The sequence below is a fragment of the Mauremys reevesii genome, linkage group 1 (assembly GCF_016161935.1).
Source record: "Mauremys reevesii isolate NIE-2019 linkage group 1, ASM1616193v1, whole genome shotgun sequence".
NCBI lineage: Eukaryota > Metazoa > Chordata > Testudines > Geoemydidae > Mauremys > Mauremys reevesii.
Window position 1 is genome coordinate 272538357 of NC_052623.1, and position 19040 is coordinate 272557396.

The 19040-nt window shown below is 43.7% G+C and overlaps 1 protein-coding gene and 1 pseudogene across 3 annotated transcripts in view; both read left to right on the top strand.

Moving 5' to 3' along the window:
* The window catches only part of PLBD1 (phospholipase B domain containing 1), a 51390-nt gene that overhangs the window by 21857 nt on the left and 10493 nt on the right, over nt 1-19040 (top strand). For all 3 annotated transcript variants that reach the window (XM_039509453.1, XM_039509445.1, XM_039509463.1), the window contains exons 3-8: nt 731-814; nt 2393-2531; nt 7635-7796; nt 9981-10125; nt 17176-17376; nt 17491-17631. In XM_039509453.1, coding sequence (XP_039365387.1) covers nt 731-814; nt 2393-2531; nt 7635-7796; nt 9981-10125; nt 17176-17376; nt 17491-17631 — 872 coding nt within the window. The remainder of the gene's footprint in view (nt 1-730; nt 815-2392; nt 2532-7634; nt 7797-9980; nt 10126-17175; nt 17377-17490; nt 17632-19040) is intronic.
* LOC120369756 lies at nt 14623-15854 on the top strand (annotated as a pseudogene).

Sequence of the window (19040 nt, forward strand, 5' to 3'; positions counted from 1 at the left end):
CATATGCAACCCAGGTTACCTACTTGGCTCTGATGTATTGCTCTCAATGCTAGGCGAGAGCTCCCTACACGGATGAGTGGCTTAGTTCTGCTCACTCTGGATCCCAGCAAAGCTCTTGGCAATTCCCATCCATTCCTCTTTCTCAAAACAGTACAGCCAGAGTCAGTGTTTGGTGCTCTGGAAGTGTGCAGGACCCTTTCTTCCCTCTCTAAATATACATTTTTTGCAGAGCTATTTAGCTAATCCTTTGAGGAAGAAACACTTGGTTAATTGGTAAGTAAAACACTGTTAGATGTCAGTTGAGTTTTTCACAAGCTATCAAATCAGCATCCACCTGATCGCTTTCTTGATCCCAAATGGGATAATCTTCTAGTAAACCATTTGTGTCATACTTTCAATTAATGTCTTAGGACATCCAAGATGCTACTGACCTAAAGCATGCTTGAAAACAGAAGTTTCATTATAGGGATACTTTAATCTCACTCTCTCATCTTTTTCCATTATAAGACAGTTTGAGTGGGTGGTGAGCTATGCCACTTATACTCTGAAAAGTCTCTTCTTATTACATGCCTCATGGTTTGTCTTGCACCAGAGATGCAAAGGTAATAGAGTGATAAAGAAACAGCTGACTTGCAAACTGTGCTGCTTATCTGTTACTATTCATGAAGCCAGAATTGAAAGAAATGAAGGGAAAATGGCAGAAAATAACTTTTGACACTTATTCTTTCAGGCGTATGTATGACCATACTTCAAACCTGTATCCGCAACTAATTAAGAATCCCACCATTCTAAGCAGAGTTCAGGAGTTTATGGGGTATGTACTGAGTTACTTTAAATGTGATTCTTGAGTTCATGGCTTAGAAATAAAAGAATGATGGAATCCTCAGGTCTTTCAGCAGAGTTTGTTGATCTTGTTTGTGTGCTAAAGAGGAAGTATAGGCTCCTTCTGTTATGATTATGTACCTAACAAGAATAAGAAGTGCAAACATATATTAAGAAGGGAATATGTCCTGTTGCCCATTCTGTTCCTTCAAAGAGGCATTTGCACTAGCACTGCAAACAGGTTTAATTAATGCCAACTAACTCACAAGCGTACTGTATTCAATAACTTTATGGACAAGCTTGTGTACTGAATACCACTTTGGACTATCTCTTGGCACCTGTAATTGTTCCATATATATTTCCCACTGTAGACATTTTGTATAGTGTATATTCTATAAGGTCAAACACATTGTATGTTAGTTACTAAGTGCTGGAATCTCTCACACCTGTGAGAATCAGGAATGACTTTGTTCAAGTCAATGGAGTTACACTAGTATAAAACCGGTGCACATGGGAAGAGAACCAGGCCCTATATTGGGAGGCTCAGCATTTGGCCTACGTTATTTATTTCCTTAGGTTCATGTGTTGATATAATTTCTATTTTCTTTCTTCGACTACAAATATTTCTGCAGAACCTCAGCCATTTCTGTAAGCAGTGCCTTTTTCCCATCTTGATGCTAGGAAGCGATGGCTCCACGGGTAGCATGATTTCAGTAGTTCTGGACCCCACACTAGGATTTGTGCTTGTGGCTCATGCTGTTATTGCTGCACATATAAGTAGTGATCCCTCTCATAAGGTACTACATTAAAGGTGTGGTTTTTTGGCCGGTTCAAGGAGAAGTTAAGGATCTCAATGCTTCCTTACTACCCCTCTAACCCCCAGCCCACCTTTCCTCAATGAAAAGAATAGCAGGCAATCACTATGCCCTGGCAAACATTCCAGGTGAAGTTCTATGCTGCATCTCCAAAGAGACTCAGCACAGCAGGTGCAGCCCAGGGAGATGGATGGGGGTGAAAGTGGCTTTATACCACCATTGCATGGCCCAGATTATGGAATGCTGTGGGAACTGATCTGCTTTATAGCAACCTTTGCTGGGCTGCCTATAGGCTGCTATACAGTACAGCAAACCTGTAGCCCTGAGAGCTATGACCATGCCCCAAAATGTTTCCAGGATGCACACTATTCCTGAGCCTATGGGGGGGGGAATTGGGGGCATCATAGGGCCATTTATGTCAGCCCTACCCTGCACAGCACCAGGGGAATTCGGTTGCAGTCATTTTATACTCCTGTATGCTTACCAGACTTGGATAAAGGGGCTGGAGCAGGGGCCAGAATTTGGTAAGGCCTGTTTTAACAAAACATTGTGTTTTATGTTCTAAGCTCTGTCTGGGAGGTGGAGGGGAAGGGGAGGGGGAGAGACAGCTATTGCTGAGCATCATTATCACAACTACATTTGCCCATGGTTAATCCACTCTATTATTTAGTTAATTACGGTGTAAAGTGTTGTTCTTTGTAGGATACATGGAATATCAAGAGTGCTCTGTAAAACCATTTTTTTTTCCTTTGCAGGAAACAGGATCAATGGACCAGACAACAAATCAAAAATAATAAGGATGACCCCTTCTGGAGACATGCTGGCTATGTTATTGCACAGCTGGATGGGCTGTACATGGGAGCCCAAGAATGGGCTAAGCACCACAAACAAAGAGTAAGACTGATGAAGTTCTCTAAGTAATTCTAGGGAAGGATAGGGTAATTCAAAGTCAAAGATGTAGAAGATATTTAAAGACAAAGGTCTCTGCTTACCTATTCTGCCAGGTCCAGCTCCATGCACCATCTCAGCAAGCATGTGCTTGGGGCAGCCAAGGGGAAGGGGCAGCACGTCAGGGTCTTCGGTGGCAATTCGGTGGCAGGTCCCTTGGTCCCTTTCGGAGGGAAGGACTGGCCGCCGAATTGCCATTGAAGAAGAAAGCGGCGCGGTGGAGCAGGCGCTGATTGCGATTGCGTCTTCTTCTTTTTTTTTGCCACTTGGGGTGGCAAAAACCCTGGAGCCGGCCCTGTATTCAGCTAACAAAGCTTCCATTAATGCAAGTGGATGTTCGGTATGGATGATGTAACAAACAAATCTTCAGTGCAGATCAGAGAAGTGTTCTCTAAAACTAATTTGCAACTCTGTCTTCTTGAATGCTAGTTGGGTTGGGAATGATTTTAGAACGCACACTCAGATTGGAAGATTGCATTCTTAATTGGTTTGTGGGCAAATAATTCTTGGGTGTTCAAAGTGGCAAGAATACTGAGAATATAAAACTGGGAGGTCACTAAAGCTTTCACCTTTATTTTCAAAGGTAACTTTAAAAAAAAACAACCTTTGAAGCCCTGGATTTTTTTTTTTTAAAACTAGCCTTTCGTTTTAGAGTATGTGTGACAGTATTATGGCAGAGCTGTTTGTGATTCATATTAGAATTTGTATTGGAAGTATCATTACCAAGAACCAGATCATCAGCTGGTGTAAAACAGTGTAGCCCCATGAACTTCAATAGAGCTACAATAATTTAGAACAGCTAAGGATCTGTCCCAAAATGTCTAATGCATTTCACGCAGTGAAAGCACGGACTTTAGTAACTGACCTTTTAATCTTTGCCTAAGAACTGCAAGGAAGTGGGGAGGTTGGGGGTGGTGAACTGCAAAGCAGAAACATTTTAAATAGTAAAGCCCCCCACACACACCTTTTTTTTTCCTCTGTAGAATTTGCTTTGGGCCTTTATTGCAGGGGAGGCCAGAGAGTGAAAGAGAATAAGGACAGTGTCCATTCAGAATAACGGAGAGAGACTTCTTTGTAGGCTAGTGTAGCAGGGTGGTCCCCTGCTCCTGCCCTGACGAGCTTAAAACAGCCCAGAAGAGGGCTGTGGCTGGGGCAAGAAGCCTGGGCTGATTGGGGAAAGTAGGCTTAGCTGTGGCCATGCTCCAATCAGGCCCAGCTGGCCCCTATAAGAGACTGGGAGCCAGATGCCCCTCTCTGTTTGTAGAGGGAGATGGGCCTGGCTGCAGGGAACTAGAGACAGGGTACCTGAGTGAAGCAGGGCTGGGGAAAGGCAGAGGAGCTGGGGAGCTCCAGCCTGGAAAGCCCCAGGCTGCAGCCTAGCACAAGGTCAACAGGTACTGGGGATTGCAGAGTGCAGCCCAGGGATAGGCCAAGGCAGCAGGTCCAAACCCAACCTTGCCAGTGATGAGTAGGCTGATGCTGCAGTCTGCCCCAGGGCATGGGGCTAGATCAGTGGTCCCCAACGTGGTGCCTATGGGCGCCATGGCGTCCGCCGGGGCATTTATGTGCGCCCGCCTAGTGCCCAGCAGGGAACCTCCCGGGGACAGAGAACTCAGGCTGCGGGCGCGGTGTTCTCTGTTCCCGGCAGGTGCGGGGTGCACCTAGTGCCCAGCAGAGAAGAGAAGCCGGGGCCCCGCGCCTGCTGGGAACAGAGTACTCCAGGGCTGAGGGTACCGGTGTTCTCTGTCCTCGCGGCTTTTCTCCGGCTTCTGTCTTCTCTCTTGATTCATATATTATGTAATATTAAATTTTTCTTTGTATTATTTCATGTACAAATACAAAATAAGCCTTGAAAAGTTGTTGCCGCCCGCCATGCTCTTCTGAAAACATGAATATGCTACTGGTCACAAAAGGTTGGGGACCACTGGGCTAGATGATGACTGCCAGTAGCCTGATACCGAGGCAAGGTGGGGATAGTGGGTTGAGGGTTCCCTGGGGAGGGGAGACCCTAAGACTGAGGGGTTACTGCCAGGGTGCAGCACCCCACACAACAGGGAGGGATGTGGGGGCCAAAAGGACAGGCGGATCACCGGCCTGCAGAGGGTGCGCTTGGCTGGAAAAAGAGCTAATTCTTAGGAGTCACCCACAGGAGGTGCTGCAGGGGTGAGTCTGAACATCTACAGCCAGAATTGTTGAGATTGTTAAAAAAGCTTGACTCTCAGACAAGAGTGCACAAGCTTTCATAACTAGAGCCCTACCAAATTCACAGCCATGAAAAACACATCACGGACCATGAAATCTGGTCTTTGGTCTTTTGTGTGGTTTTAGCCTATGTTATACAGTTTTCATGGGGGAGACCAGCGTTTCTCAATTCAGGGGTCCTGAACCAAAAGGGAGTTGCAGGAGGGTCACAAAGTTATTTTAAGGGGGGGTCGCAGTATTGCCACACTTGCTTCTGTGCTGCTTTCAGATCTGGGTGGGCTGGAGAGCAGCAGCTGTTAGCCGGGCACCCAGCTCTGAAGACAGCGCCTTGCCAGCAGCAGTGCAAAAGTAAGAGTAGCAATACCCCATACCATGCCAGCCTTGCTTCTGTGCTGCTGCCTTCAGAGCTGGGTAGAGGGGAAGTCGGCGTCTATGGTGAGTTTGGTAGGGCCCTAACTATACAGAATCCTTTGGATTTCAAAGGATTTGCTGCAGAAATTTGATCAGTGTCTTGAGGCTCTCCCAGAATCCTGAAGATGAGATGCTAATTCCAAAGCAAATAGATTCATCAGAAGACTTTAGACATGTAGGAGTATGCTTGTGATGTCCCCTTTTCTCCATCTCCCCTCTCCCCTGTCTCCCTAGGGGGATGCTTGTTCCAGGTTCTAGGTGATCATGACTTAAAGCCAGATGGGGGATGTTCTAAAGCACTCAGCGTTGGCCTAGTCCTGCTCCTATTGAAGTCATTGGGGATTTTACCATTGATATCAGTGGGGGAAAGAGTTAGACCAGCACTGAGCGCTTTTGAAAATCCCATGCAGACAGTATACAAGTATTGTGCTGATCCAGTCAGCAATGGTGTATGCATCATCACAATCACTTACCTTGTACACAGTGCCAAAGAACATGGCCCTTTTAAGTAGATCACTGTGAAGGGGTCAACTCACCGCTGGAGTTGCTCCTTGTGGTCAGGTATGGCAGCTCTCACCCTGTCTGGCACCCCCTGCCGACAGATGCTCTGGTCCTCTGGAGATCAGCCTCCTCCTGTGATGATCCTACAGCCAGGTCATGATTTAAGTCCACCCATTCCAAGGTGACATACAGTTCAACAAAATAAAAGTCCAGTCCTTATATCTGGTGTCTGGCTCCAGTGCTGGGCCCTGTGGTCCTTTCCCCTTCTCTGGCCTCATGCCACCATACCAGTGGCTGGTATGGGAACCCAGGCACACACACTACACTGCTTCCCAGCCCAGGGAACCTATAACCAGCAGCCAAAGACAGCTCCATCTCATTTCTTGCTGCTACCTCCATGGGCTTCTTCCTACTCAGCCTCTCAGGCCTTCTCCCCTGCAATCTCTCAGTCCAACTCTTGATTATTTTTGAAAGTGGTTTCTCATGTGTAATTTAATATAGAAACTAAAGTTATCATATATACAGACTCCGAGGACCCTCTTCTGGGTACATCACACTGTTGAGGTTTTTTTAAAAAACAAACAAACAATGTTTATAGACCTGAGGTACCTTGCCTGCCCCTCCCTGCCATATCTTTTCACTAAAAAATGTGAGAGGATAAAGCAATATAATAAAAGTTAAATGTATGTCTCAGCCTTCCTCCTCTAAATCACAGCCAGTATTAGGATCACCTGCTATACAAGATCCTAGCTGTGTGGGGAAGTTTTGCTTACTATTGGAATTTTTGGCAAAGATTTTAGTTTTGGAAAGTTTTTTTTCCTTCCCTTTTGTGCACAAAGCAGTGTATTACATTATTTCTGATGATTATTTCCACTGCAAAAGCAGAATGGTTCGAATAGCTCGTGGGCAATACAGTTCTCTATTTGACTTCCATGTGAAAATGGGTAGCAACTGAGAGAATACTGTTCTCTTCTCTTCCACCTCTCCCCAGCAGTCTCTCTTCAGAGAGGCCAGCTTCATGGTTAGGAACAAGGCTTCATGGAAGCACTGTACTTCTTTCCTACCTGGATGCTTCCCCTTGCAAATCTCCCAGTCTTATTCCTTGAGGCACAAGCACTCTGTGACCCTACTGAGCCTTGTCTACACTAAGGGTATGGTATTAACAACCATGGAGGATTTTCTAAAAATTACCCTGGAGTCAAGAAGGCTTAAGATTAGACTTCTGTTTAAATGTTTATCTGGAAGAGGCCGGGGAGAGACTAGCAAATGATAGGTTACAAATGAACTGTGAATTAGATCAATCTGGTCTCCTGAAGCCAGGATGGGATTTTTGAAAGTCCTTAATCTAGTTTCTGGTGACTGGCTTTCTCTATTAACCAGTCTGAGCAAGTAGTTTCACATTTGTCTAGTATCACTAAGCTTACCTTACTCCCCAGGCATCATTTATCTCCATCCTCAGGATGTGTCTTATCAAAGGGTTTGTATGCACAGGGACGTTAGTATGGTATAGCTAAACACATTAGTTATTGTGAGCTTTTTTTCTCATGTAGAGAAGCCCAAAGTCTTTGAGACCTGAGTGCTCATCTGGGTCATTAATAAAGGCATTTAGATAAATGTACAACTGACTACGTTTTCAAACCTAACAGTACAATATCTGCTGACTCCGGGCTTTCTGTACAGGTACAACAGGTTTTAATAATTCTTGTTAACCTCGCCTTTTCTTCTTTAGTTTTCTCTGTAGCAGTATTCCAGTGTCAATATAGTGTCATTGCAAAGGCATTATGTGAACATGTGAATATTTTATGTAAAGGGAATAACTTAATGATTCCTTTGGGGGTGAAAGAAAAATGAACTTGTATTAACAGCTGAAGTTGCTCAACTCAGTCACTTCTCCATCTGAAAATAATTTTTTTTTTGGGTCTCTTTGCCTCCCAGCCCCTGAGTGTCTTTGAGGTCCGCTTCCTGAATGCAGTTGGAGATCTACTGGACCTTATTCCTGCATTATTCACGTATTCAGCAGTGGGTTGGTATAAGGGTGACCCAGCAGGCTTTGGGAGATATCAGTGGGACATGGGTCACTGCTCTGCTCTTATCAAGGTGAGGGCTACACAATTTTTCATAACTTCTAGCCCCTGAGTAGACTTGTATCATGATCATGTTGATGAAACCCTCATTATTATTTATATTTCAGGAGCATGTAGGGGCCTCAATTAGGCATCAGGGCCCCATCATACTGGGCACTACAGACACATCAATCTTGATTCCATTTTGTTTTAACTGATACTGTACATAGATAAGTTGTCTAACAAATCATTCTAGTTCTTGCTTTTGTATCATGTTACTCTCGTATTTGGTTTTTCATTTGTCTCTAAATTGAAGTTGTTTAATATCTGAAGATGGCTAAAAGCCATGTTGGAGAGACAGATAAGAAGTTCCCATGCATTTTTAAGGGGTACAAAACATCTCAGAATGGCGGATCATGTGACTATGCAGTATGCTACCTTTGAAAAGGGCAGTATCTGATTTTCCAGAGCCAGTCTCTTGTCCCTTGGTCTGGTAATGATCAGGAAGACTGCCGAGGCAGCATTTTAGCTTTCTGGGAGGAGGAACGGGAGATACCTGCATCTGATTTAGAGGTAGCCTCTTTGTGTAAATTTGGAGAGTTAAAGATGCTATAGCAGGCCGTGCAACTGGTGATTTTCACTATCATCCAGGAGAAGCACTATGGTACTATGGCAATGGGTGTGATATAAAAATGGTTAGAAATTGGTTTTTCATTTGTAGAGGTGGTCTCCTTCCCTGTGCTGGTAGGGGGTTGGAACACTGCAGGTGTGGGCATGGTGCTCTGAGGAGGAGAAGGAGAAGGAAGAGGGAGTGCCATCTAGATTAACAGGCAGTCTTGGTTTGATTTTCATTTTTTATTTTTTTTAAAGAGAGGTTTTGTTATTGGGCTTCAGAAGGAATTTCACTGTAGATGTTGGCCACAACATGGTGCTTCAAAGATGAAGATGACAAAATGGGGAATTCTCAGGGTTCCAGTTTGGATCTGAAGACTTCTGGGGCACTCCCTTTTGGTGTGGGGAATGTTGCATCTCAGGAACCTTAGCTTAACCTGGAGAAGAGTCAGATATTTACTTACTGTAACTGGCTCCTGTATGAACACTGGATATTAGAGCTGAGTGAATACTTAAAAAGAATGTTCTGTCAATATACATTTAAATTTTTAAACAAATTTGCTTTTACTGACAAGGTCCCTTGTTTTTGCCGTCTGTACTTTCTATTTAACCAGGTCACCAAGAGGAACATGCACAAAACCAGCATATTTTCAGCTAATGTGAAGAATATTTGTAGAAAGAAAATTTTGCATTCTAAAAAAAAAAAGTATTTAAGCAGGAAACTTGATTCTAAGTAGCACTCAGAGAACTGAAACATATCATAATACACGTGTCGAATAAAAACTGAACTAACTAATTTCAGATATTTATTACTAATTGCTTGTAAACAGCCAACTGACCAAGGATTATTCCTAGAAATGTCAGTGACTAATTTTTAACAGCTGTAGCTGGCTGCCACCATAGGGCAGCTTCTCCCAGTCGACCTTTGTAAATTTCCCTTAGCTGGTTCCACCCAGGTTGGCAACAAACTATTTTTTTTTTAAAAAGCAAACAGAACACAAAACAAAACCTTCATAACAAAAATCCTTTCCTCCCAGGTGCCTTGTCTGGGGTGAAGGCTTCAGCCTTCCTGCCCAACTTGGAGGCCAGGTCACACCACCTCAATCTTTTCTCCTGTGAGCTGGGAAAGGGCAGCAGGCAACCAGTGCTTCCCCTGCTCACGTCTCTCTGAGTGTGGCAAGAGTCAGGTTGTATGCCATGCTTTTTCCAGAACTTATTCTGGATGGCTGATAGAGAGGGGAACCTTGTCCCACCTTACACTGCAAAGCTCCTGATCCCAGGCCCTTAAAAAAACAGTAGCCTGAGTTTCCCGAGACACTATCACCTTTGGACCACTTCTTCTCTCCCAGCACCTGCATCTGTCATTTTCTAGGCCCTTATCTGCTCCAGAATTCCTGGTCTCCCAGGCATCCCCTCTCTGGTTTTAAAGGGCCAGTATGTCCCATTATAACAAGAGATTCAATCTTGATAGCCTGATAATTCTTGAACAAAGGCAAAATCCATCCGATGGGTTATTTGCAACAAATTGTTCTTCCACCTCTACTGGTGTAGAGTAGAGAGTGTTACAATGATCAGGATTACTCACTGTTCTGCTTCTGTTTTCTAGGTTCTCCCTGGATATGAGAACATCTATTTTGCTCATTCCAGCTGGTTTACATATGCAGCTACGTTGAGAATATATAAACATTGGGACTTCAACATCACTGATCCAAAGACTGTTACTGGTCGGATGTCATTTAGCAGTTACCCAGGTAACTGGGGTGAGAATAGGAAACCTCATACTCCATGTTCGTAAATGCATCCATGTCTGTATGTGCCTTCTCCACATCTCACTGACTCTTGTGAACTCTTCTATAAAAGCCTTATAGACAGGACACTGTTACTATAGGCTCCGAGGCTGACCTACCTTAATACTCTTAGAAGCCAATAGAGGAAAATTTCTTGCAGATTTATTGTTTTGAATGTATCCTTTTAAAAAAAAAATTTGTCTGGGATGGTGTTCTGAAGAGTACTTGTTAAATATTCTGCAACCCCCTGGTGCAAATATGGTTCCTTATGAAGGGGTTTGAATTCCGCTTGCATGGTACATGTTTGTCTGCATTGCTGATCTTTTCCCCACCCTACCCAAGCGTAGCCCTACAGTACTAGTGTGTCTCTGGTGATGATACAGTTCTGAACACTTCACTTTAGTGGCTTGAGTGATACTGATGGGATTACTAGAGAGTGTCAGATTGACATCATCTTTGACATTTGATTGCCAGTCTTCAAATTGATTTTTCAATCTCCTTTTTGATTTGTGGAGCTGGGATGTGTGTTGGGGGAGGGTGGTTTTACCTGACCAATGAACTTTAGAATATTAGGGGTGGAAGGGATCTCAGGAGATCATCTAGTCCAACCCCCTGCTCAAAGCAGGACTAATCCCCAGACAGATTTTTGCCCCAAATGGCCCCCTCAAGGATTGAACTCACAACCCTGGGTTTAGCAAGTCAATGCTCAAATCACTGAGCTATCCTCCCTCCAGAGGATGGGTTTTTTTCCTTGTTCTTTATGTATGCTTCATGTTTTAGTTATGTAGCTAAAACTACTTATAAACTACCACAGAAAGATTTGGCAGCACATCTCATTCTCCTCATTCTAGAGCAATGTTAGAAAGTGCCAGTTAATGTTAAAATGTGGTCTCTTGGTTTAAAAAAATATGGGTGAGGGTTGCAATCTTTGTGACCTCTTCACACAAGACAGAAATGTGAGTCTTTCCTGATTTGACCAACTGGCTTGTCAAGCACTTCGCCTTGGAAGATATCAAAGAATCAGCCACCGAGGTGCTCGTATAACTAGGCTTCATTCTAGAAGACCCAACATCTCAACTTGTTCCCCAGAGACAGTCAGATTCGCCAAGAAATGTTGTAGACATGGCTCCTCTTAAAGCTTTCTTGTCCCAGGACAGACTCTGATACAACAATATGGTAGGATTTGCCATTACCAGCAAATTTCAGCAAAGACCATGCTACAGAAGTTGGGTGTCATGGCCTCAGTGAAGTTCCTGGCACCCAGGTTATGTGTCTACATGAGAGAAATTCAGCGGACTTTGAATTATGGTGTAGTATCACATGCCACTAAGAGAGCCAGATCCAGTGACTTAATCGGTTTGCACTAGCTGACAGTATGGCTCACAAACTCTCTTGCACTTTTCCAAATGATGGACAACAACTGAGACGCAGGCTTGGTGGCAGTCTAGGGATATCCTGCAATAAGGAAAACTTCCAAAATCTTTTGCTGCAAGTTGCAGTAATGTGATGGAGTCTTGTACTTTTCGGTCATTTAGCCCTCTGGGGTCTACAGTGGAACCCACAGGTCCCATGTCACGGCTTCAAATGAAGACTGCAACCTTTTCCATGTACATGACCCACACCAGGCTATCACTTTTCCCCCTGAGCCAAAATAACTTTGATTTGAGAGAGCCAGCCAGCAAACTGTCTTGATAAAAGACACTATATTCTGCCTAGTTGCAATCCTGCTATTAGCAACTTCTGGTTAATGGCAACATATTGTTGGGAACCAGTCCCATCTCATTAACATCAGTGTTAATGGGATTTGTATATTAGCAACAGCATGTTGCTTATTAACAGCTTTTTTTTTTTGGAAGAAAGGGCTACCTGGAGCTGCAGCCTTGCAAACGTGCCTGCAGAAGGAAGCACTGGGATGTGCAAACCTGCCTGCGGCCAGTGCTTAGCATGTCCCAGCCACTTCCTTCTGGGGCTACATCCCAGCAAACCTGCCTGCACACAAGGACCACAGGAGATAAAGGGCTGCAGGCTGGGGGGAGGCTATGGACAGCGCAGTAGCAGGGAGGGGGACTGCAGCCCGGATGCCGGAGCTGCACAGTACCTCTCTCTGTGCTCTCTGGGGGACTGCACACACAGAAGGAAGCACTGGGACATGCTGAGCTCCGACCCCTGGCAAGCACAGGGAAAGGTGCTGTGTAGCTCCGTGGGCCCCAGTGCTCTCCTCCCCGCTGCTGCCCCCCCTCTCCCTGACAGGTTTGCAGGGCTGCAGCCATGGAAGGCAAATCTCAGCGCTTCCTTCTCTGGCTGTTTCTTCACAATCCTGCCTTCTGTTTATTAGCAACTGCTGGATAATAGCAATAAGCGGAATCTACTGTAATTGGAAACCCAAATCAGCTTAAATATAAGTATTAATTGACATTTCACAGAAAGAGAAGGCATTAAAGGCATAAAACAGAGACAGACATCCCTCCAAGCCAGCCCTGATAATTAGTTTACAAAGTAATTCTAGATTATATCTGGCCTACCTCATGACAAAAAAGTCTTGGTTCTTCTACATTCCAAAGCTGCTTCACACCCTTTGTAAGAAGTGACGTGCCCTCCCAGAAAAAAAATATACCTCCTCCCCAGTTAGTGTATTGTTTGACCCCAACACGAGTCAAGTTGCCCAAGATAGCAGATCCTCCACAGTGAGTTGCAATAAATACCCTTTTTTGATTATAGCATCCTGTCTTTTGCAGTCTGGTAAATAGGTTGTGAGTTAGTTAACAGTGGGTCACAGCACATATTATGTTTTTGATTAAGCATCCTTTATTATGTAGTTAGCAAGAGATACAACTAGAGGATCGTACACTTTATTGTTTATATAGGCCGAGCTGACAAATAGAGATGGGGGGAGGTAGCAATGCACTTTTCATCTCTGAAACTGTAGCAGTTTTACAGGATACTGCCACAAAACCTACATTTTATTGTCAGTTTGTCTCAGCCGCTCCTCTTCGTCTCTTTGTTGATTTATCAGTTTCATATCAACAACAATTTCTCCTTGATGGTGCCCATTTGGTGCTGCAGGCAGAGGAGCCTGAGCAGTAGCATTGTGACATCAGTGGTAACTTAGCCAGTTATCACTCACTCCCTTCAGTGACCTTAACTCTAACCATGCTGCCCATATTGGTTCTCTCTCCCCTGGACACTGCCCGTGTGATGCTGCACACAGAGGAGCATTGTGACAACAGACACACAGAGCAATGCCATTGAGTTGAGTGTAAGGTCTGGCTTTGCTCGGCCAATTAAGATTTCAAAGCCAGGCTGAAATAAAATAAGTTCTGTGAAGAATTTAAAAAGATCTCACAAAACTAAGTGATTGGGCAACAAAATGGCAAATGAAATTTAATGTGAATAAATTTACAGTAATGCACATTGGAAAAAAATAACCCAAACTATACATACAATATGATGGGGGCTAATTTAGCTACACCAAATCAGGAAAGAGATTTTTGGAGTCACTGTGGATAGTTCTCTGAAGACATCCACACAGTATGCAGAGGCTGTCAAAAAAGCAAACAGAATGTTAGGAATCATTAAAAAAGGAATAGAGAAAAAGATGGAGAAAATCTTATTGCCCTTATATAAATCCATGGTACGCTCACATCTTGAATACTGCATACAGATGTGGTCTCCTCATCTCAAAAAAGATATACTGGCATTAGAAAAGGTTCAGAGAAGGGCAACTAAAATGATTAGGAGTTTGGAACAGGTCCCATATGAGGAGAGATTAAAGAGGCTAGGACTTTTCAGCTTGGAAAAGAGGAGACTAAGGGGGGATATGCTAGAGGTATATAAATCATGAGTGGTGTGGAGAAAGTGAATAAGGAAAAGTTATTTACTTGTTCCCATAATATAAGAACTAGAGGCCACCAAATAAAATTAATGGGCAGCAGTTTTAAAACAAATAAAAGGAAGTTCTTCTTCACACACCTGCGGAGGTTGTGAAGGCTAGGACTGTAACAGGGTTTAAAAGAGACCTAGATAAATTCATGGAGGTTAAGTCCATTAATGGCTATTAGCCAGGATGGGTAAGGAATGGTGTCCCTAGCCTCTGTTTGTCAGAGGATGGAGATGGATGGCAGGAGAGAGATCACTTGATTATTACCTGTTAGGTTCACTCCCTCTGGGGCACCTGGCATTGGCCACTGTCAGTAGACAGGATACTGGGCTGGATGGACCTTTGTCTGACCCAGTATGGCCATGCTTATGTTCTAAATAAATGATGCTTTAGCCACTGGGTTACCCCTATGGAGAATACCACTTGAATGTAAATACAGCAGATAAAATTTAAAAGTCCACAGGCCAGGACCTGATTTCTGCAGCTGCTGTGGGAAGCCATGCGGCATGGACATGGAGCCAAGCCTCAGGCAGGAACCAGAGCTTGGAGCTCCTTGGCCCTAGTGCTGTGTTGTTCCATTGGATGTGACACCCAGAATGTCTAGCAAAAGAACAAAGACAGCCAGGCAAGAAGTGGCTTCAGCATGGACTCTCCAATGTGTTTGCTGTGTGCAGCTCTGTTCAAGAATTCAAAGAAGGCCTTCAGTGTGAAGGATCAAAACAGAGACTGCTTTCTTGGTGAAGAAGACTTGCATAATATACCAGCTTCCTTTGGAAAGACTCCCACTAATGGGATCCCCACTCAGAATCACTTGGGCCCCCCTTCTGAAAGAGATAATTATAGGCATCTTTGAAGAAGGAAATGTACCCTCCAAACTAAAGCACACCTTACATTAGCCAGCTGTCGAGTAGCCATCTCTGGACCCTGTGAATTGAGCCAGTTACTTATTGATATCTAACCTTCCCTGTAAGCAAACTAATTGAGAGTCACCTCTAACTATACCTATCTACTGACAATAATCCTGGACCCTTCCTGGTCAGGCTTCTGCCAGGACATGGAGCAGAGAAGCATTAGTCACATCACCAAAACCAATAGGTTCTGCCTAGAACGTGAGGGGTGAGGATCTGGCAGGAGCAGGGATGTGAGTGGCCCTGCAGGGGGCAGGGGATTCTGGCTGAAGTGGGAACAAGCGTCCCGCTTGGGGGGGCAGGCTGGAGTTGGGGTGAAGAGTCTGACTGGAATAGAGTGAGGGGGCCACTAACTGATACCCAATTCATACCCTTTCCCTAACCTTGAGATCTCTTCCTCACCCCTGTATCCAGAGTGACTCTGCTTCCCTATTACAGGCCTTTTTAAGGTCGCTGCCTCACCTTTGTATTCTAAATGATGTCTAGAACATTCCTGTAATTTTGGAATTTATGGGATGCAGTGGTCAAAAGTTATTGCATTAGATGCAGACAAACCGAGAAATGCCATCAACTTAAGTGTAGGACCTCACTTTGCTCAGCAGTAAATAGTGCCATGATGAATGAGGCTCCAGGTCCTGAAAACTTCAGTTTCCTACATTGTTTGGAGACAAGCTAAATGGCTCTGATCCAGAAGATGTAATCGGATTGCTTGTGTTGGCTTTGATACAGGAGTGACAGGGTTCATTTGAGAAGTTTGTTTGAGAGATGCTGATAACGATGGGAGACTGGTTTACAGATAAAGTAGATGAATTGTACAGAGAGGCAACAATTGACCAAAAAAAGGCAATTTCAGTTACATCAAGCTCTCATGCATCCTTAAACACAGAGCAAAAGACAAGGATGAATGAATGGAACTCCAGCCATCTGCTGATATCTCTAGTTTTCACTTGTGCTTATTTCTGAGGGATTTTTCCCCTGGTTGAACTTGTAGCATGCATTTAACTTTTTCCTTTCTCAGGATATTGATATATCCCAGGCCACACTGGCATATATGCACCTGTGTAATTAGACTGGGAAAGGATGACAGGTGATTGTTTATTGAAAAAGAATTGGAGGATAAAAATCAGTGAATATGAAAACCCAGGAAGAAATAATCCTTTCTGGCTTGCTTGGATTTTGACATTTTTGTAATTAAAAATTCCACTTTTAAATAACAATTTATTGTATAAATTAAGAATAAAATAAAAAATAACAGAAGATGTGACCTGCCTGAGAGAGGGGACCCAGCCAGCCAGACCACACACAACAAACAGCCACACACAGTCTCCTGGAAATGCCTACTCTTAAGATCCTTGAAAGACATGGCATCCTAAAAGATGGCTTGTTTGAGTCATGTCCATCAGACCACTATGTCTTCAAGGAGGAACAGGAACTGGCCTTTGCAGTCCAGTGGTACAGGCTATTACTACATTACAGGGCCTATATATGGATATATAAGGCTTGTCTACATAAAAATTGAAACCAACATAACTAAGCTGGTTTGTAATTTAACAGCTTGAGTTATTTTGGTGCAAGCCCATGTGTGGACACTTATTTTAGAGTAAGAATGTCCTATTCAGATATAATTTAAATTGGTAAAATCTACTTTTATTCCAAATAAGCGTCCACACACAGCCTTGCTCCCAAATAAAACTACAGACAAGTCCTAAGCATTCTGAACTGCCGCTCATCACTGGAGTTTCCAAGTGTCTTCGGTGTAAAATAGACTAGCAAGAGAGAAGTCTCTTCTGACCTTTTTGGCATCTCTAGCTCTTCTGCTATATCTGATGATAGAAAGCTATGCTTGAGGTAGGTTTTATTTGGTGTTGCATTTTGTTTTTTGGAACTAACTACTCAGAACTTCAAGCTAAGAGTGTTCCCTGCTGTTTTGTGCTTGCAAAAACCTGTTACCGCTGTATGTTCAGAGAACAATTATTTGTAGAGTAATTCTCTTCTAGGTGTACTCTAATCTGAGAAAAGCCATGGAATCCTGTTTTATGAGAGAGGATAATGGCTTGAGCCTTCAAAGTCGGTCTGGCTCTGTTGGAGCGCGTATGCCTGATGCATGTTATATGCCTTTTTTGTTTGAGAAAGGACCATCTTTTGGTTAAAGCATAGGACTGTGAGGCAGAGCTGGGGTCCATGTTAAAAGTCCATAAAGATAACAGGAAGTCTTCTGTTTTGTTTAAGGTTTTTTGATGTCTCTGGATGACTTTTACTTACTTGGCAGTGGCTTGGTAATGTTGCAGACCACAAACAGTGTGTTTAACCAAACTCTTCTTAAACAAGTGGTGCCCAAATCTCTCTTTGCTTGGCAGAGAGTCCGTATTGCCAACATGATGGCAGACAGTGGCAAAACCTGGGCACAAACTTTCTTAAGATGCAACTCGGGTAAGTAAGTTTATATGAACCTCTGAATAAAGAAAGCACTCCCTACTATTTTTTCCCCACCCAGCTTCTCCAGGCAGTGGTGAAAGATCTAACCTCTTCCTAATTGCCCCCTAGGGACCTATAACAATCAGTACATGGTCCTGGATATGAAGAAGGTTAAGCTGCAAGGGAGCCTGGAGGACGGAGCACTCTATATCATTGAGCAGATCCCAACACTTGTGGAGTATTCTGATCAGACAAGTGTTCTCCGTAAAGGTAATCACTGCTTTGATAGCTTTAGGGTTAGGAAAATTCAACCATTTGTGCAAGCTGACAGGAGTGTTATTTTACATCTGGGAACGGTTTACGTTGGGTATTTGCACTGGGACTCCAAGTTGGGAAGCTTTTTGTGTGACTGTCACCTAGATCCCCAGTAATTTCTTGTGTGCACCTTGCTGTTCCATATGAAACTGGCTCCCACCTGCTGCACCTGAATGCAAATGGCTGCCATGAGCATCTTTTTAGAATGTGCTGAAGGTAACTTGTGGTGACTTGTTCTTCTTTCCCTGACTTGGCTTTCTCCTGCATGATTTCCCTCTATACTGGAGCGCCTTTATTTTTTCTCAGAGGAGGGAGGGAGCATTTTTAATTAATGCTGAATTATTGTGACATTGAGAGTCACTTGAACCTTTTTTTTATTGTCACCCCAGAGGGAAATGGGTTTAAAAGAAAAAAAATGACTCCGATAGCCAGACTCAGTCTCTGAGCTGAGCATTCATAGGGCTGTGTCATCTAGCAAATATTTGCTCTCCAGAAAATGCCTTAAGCCCACAGCAAAGCTAGTAACAGGTTGACTGAAAATAAAACCCAAAGGCATCATAAGAAATCATGCTAGCAGCCAGTATCAGCGGTCCGGGTACATTCACAAGCATTTTCCAGGCACTTGTGTCTTTACATGGAAGTCTGAGCTCTGTCCACCGACTTCACTGTTTTGTTTCCATTGTTCTGTTGTGCAGTTGCACAGCTAAAGATGTGATGAGTTCCAGAATTGACCCACATACACTAACATTCATGAAGATGTATCAATCATGACTGTGGCAGTTTTGTTTTGGATTTCTGCCCTCTCCTCTAATTCAATGGAAGTGTCTAGACGATTTTTGGTGCTACCACAATATAAATAATGCTTTTAGGGCGGGGATGCTTATCATGAATAATCTATAAAATTTAATCATCCATTTTACGTTTTGTGTACCTCTAATCTGCTGAAGATACAGAAATAAGTCGTTTTTCTTCTTATGTTTCTCACTTGTCAAAATGGCTTAATTGGGAACAGACTAACAAATTGAGGCCTCATTAGTCCCCTCTGACTGGGGGAGCTCATTGCAGTTAGTGAAGTTGGCCAACATCAGATTAATTAGTTGGCAATTATGGACACATGCTTCTCCCAGATCCTCACTGAGGATCTGAAACATAGCTACTTACATGGCATCTGGTTGTTTCTGCTGCTGAGTGGGTGGGCTTAGCATCGCTACTCCAGTGGCTCTTCCGAGGGGCTAGAAATGAAGGAGCCTAATAGCTGATCTCAAGTGGGGTAGCAGGAGAGAGGTCTTTAGAGAGGTGGTTCCTCCTTCCCCTTGATCTGGGATTGTGACAGATACCTGAGTGCAGTGCCAGCTGGTGGTGGC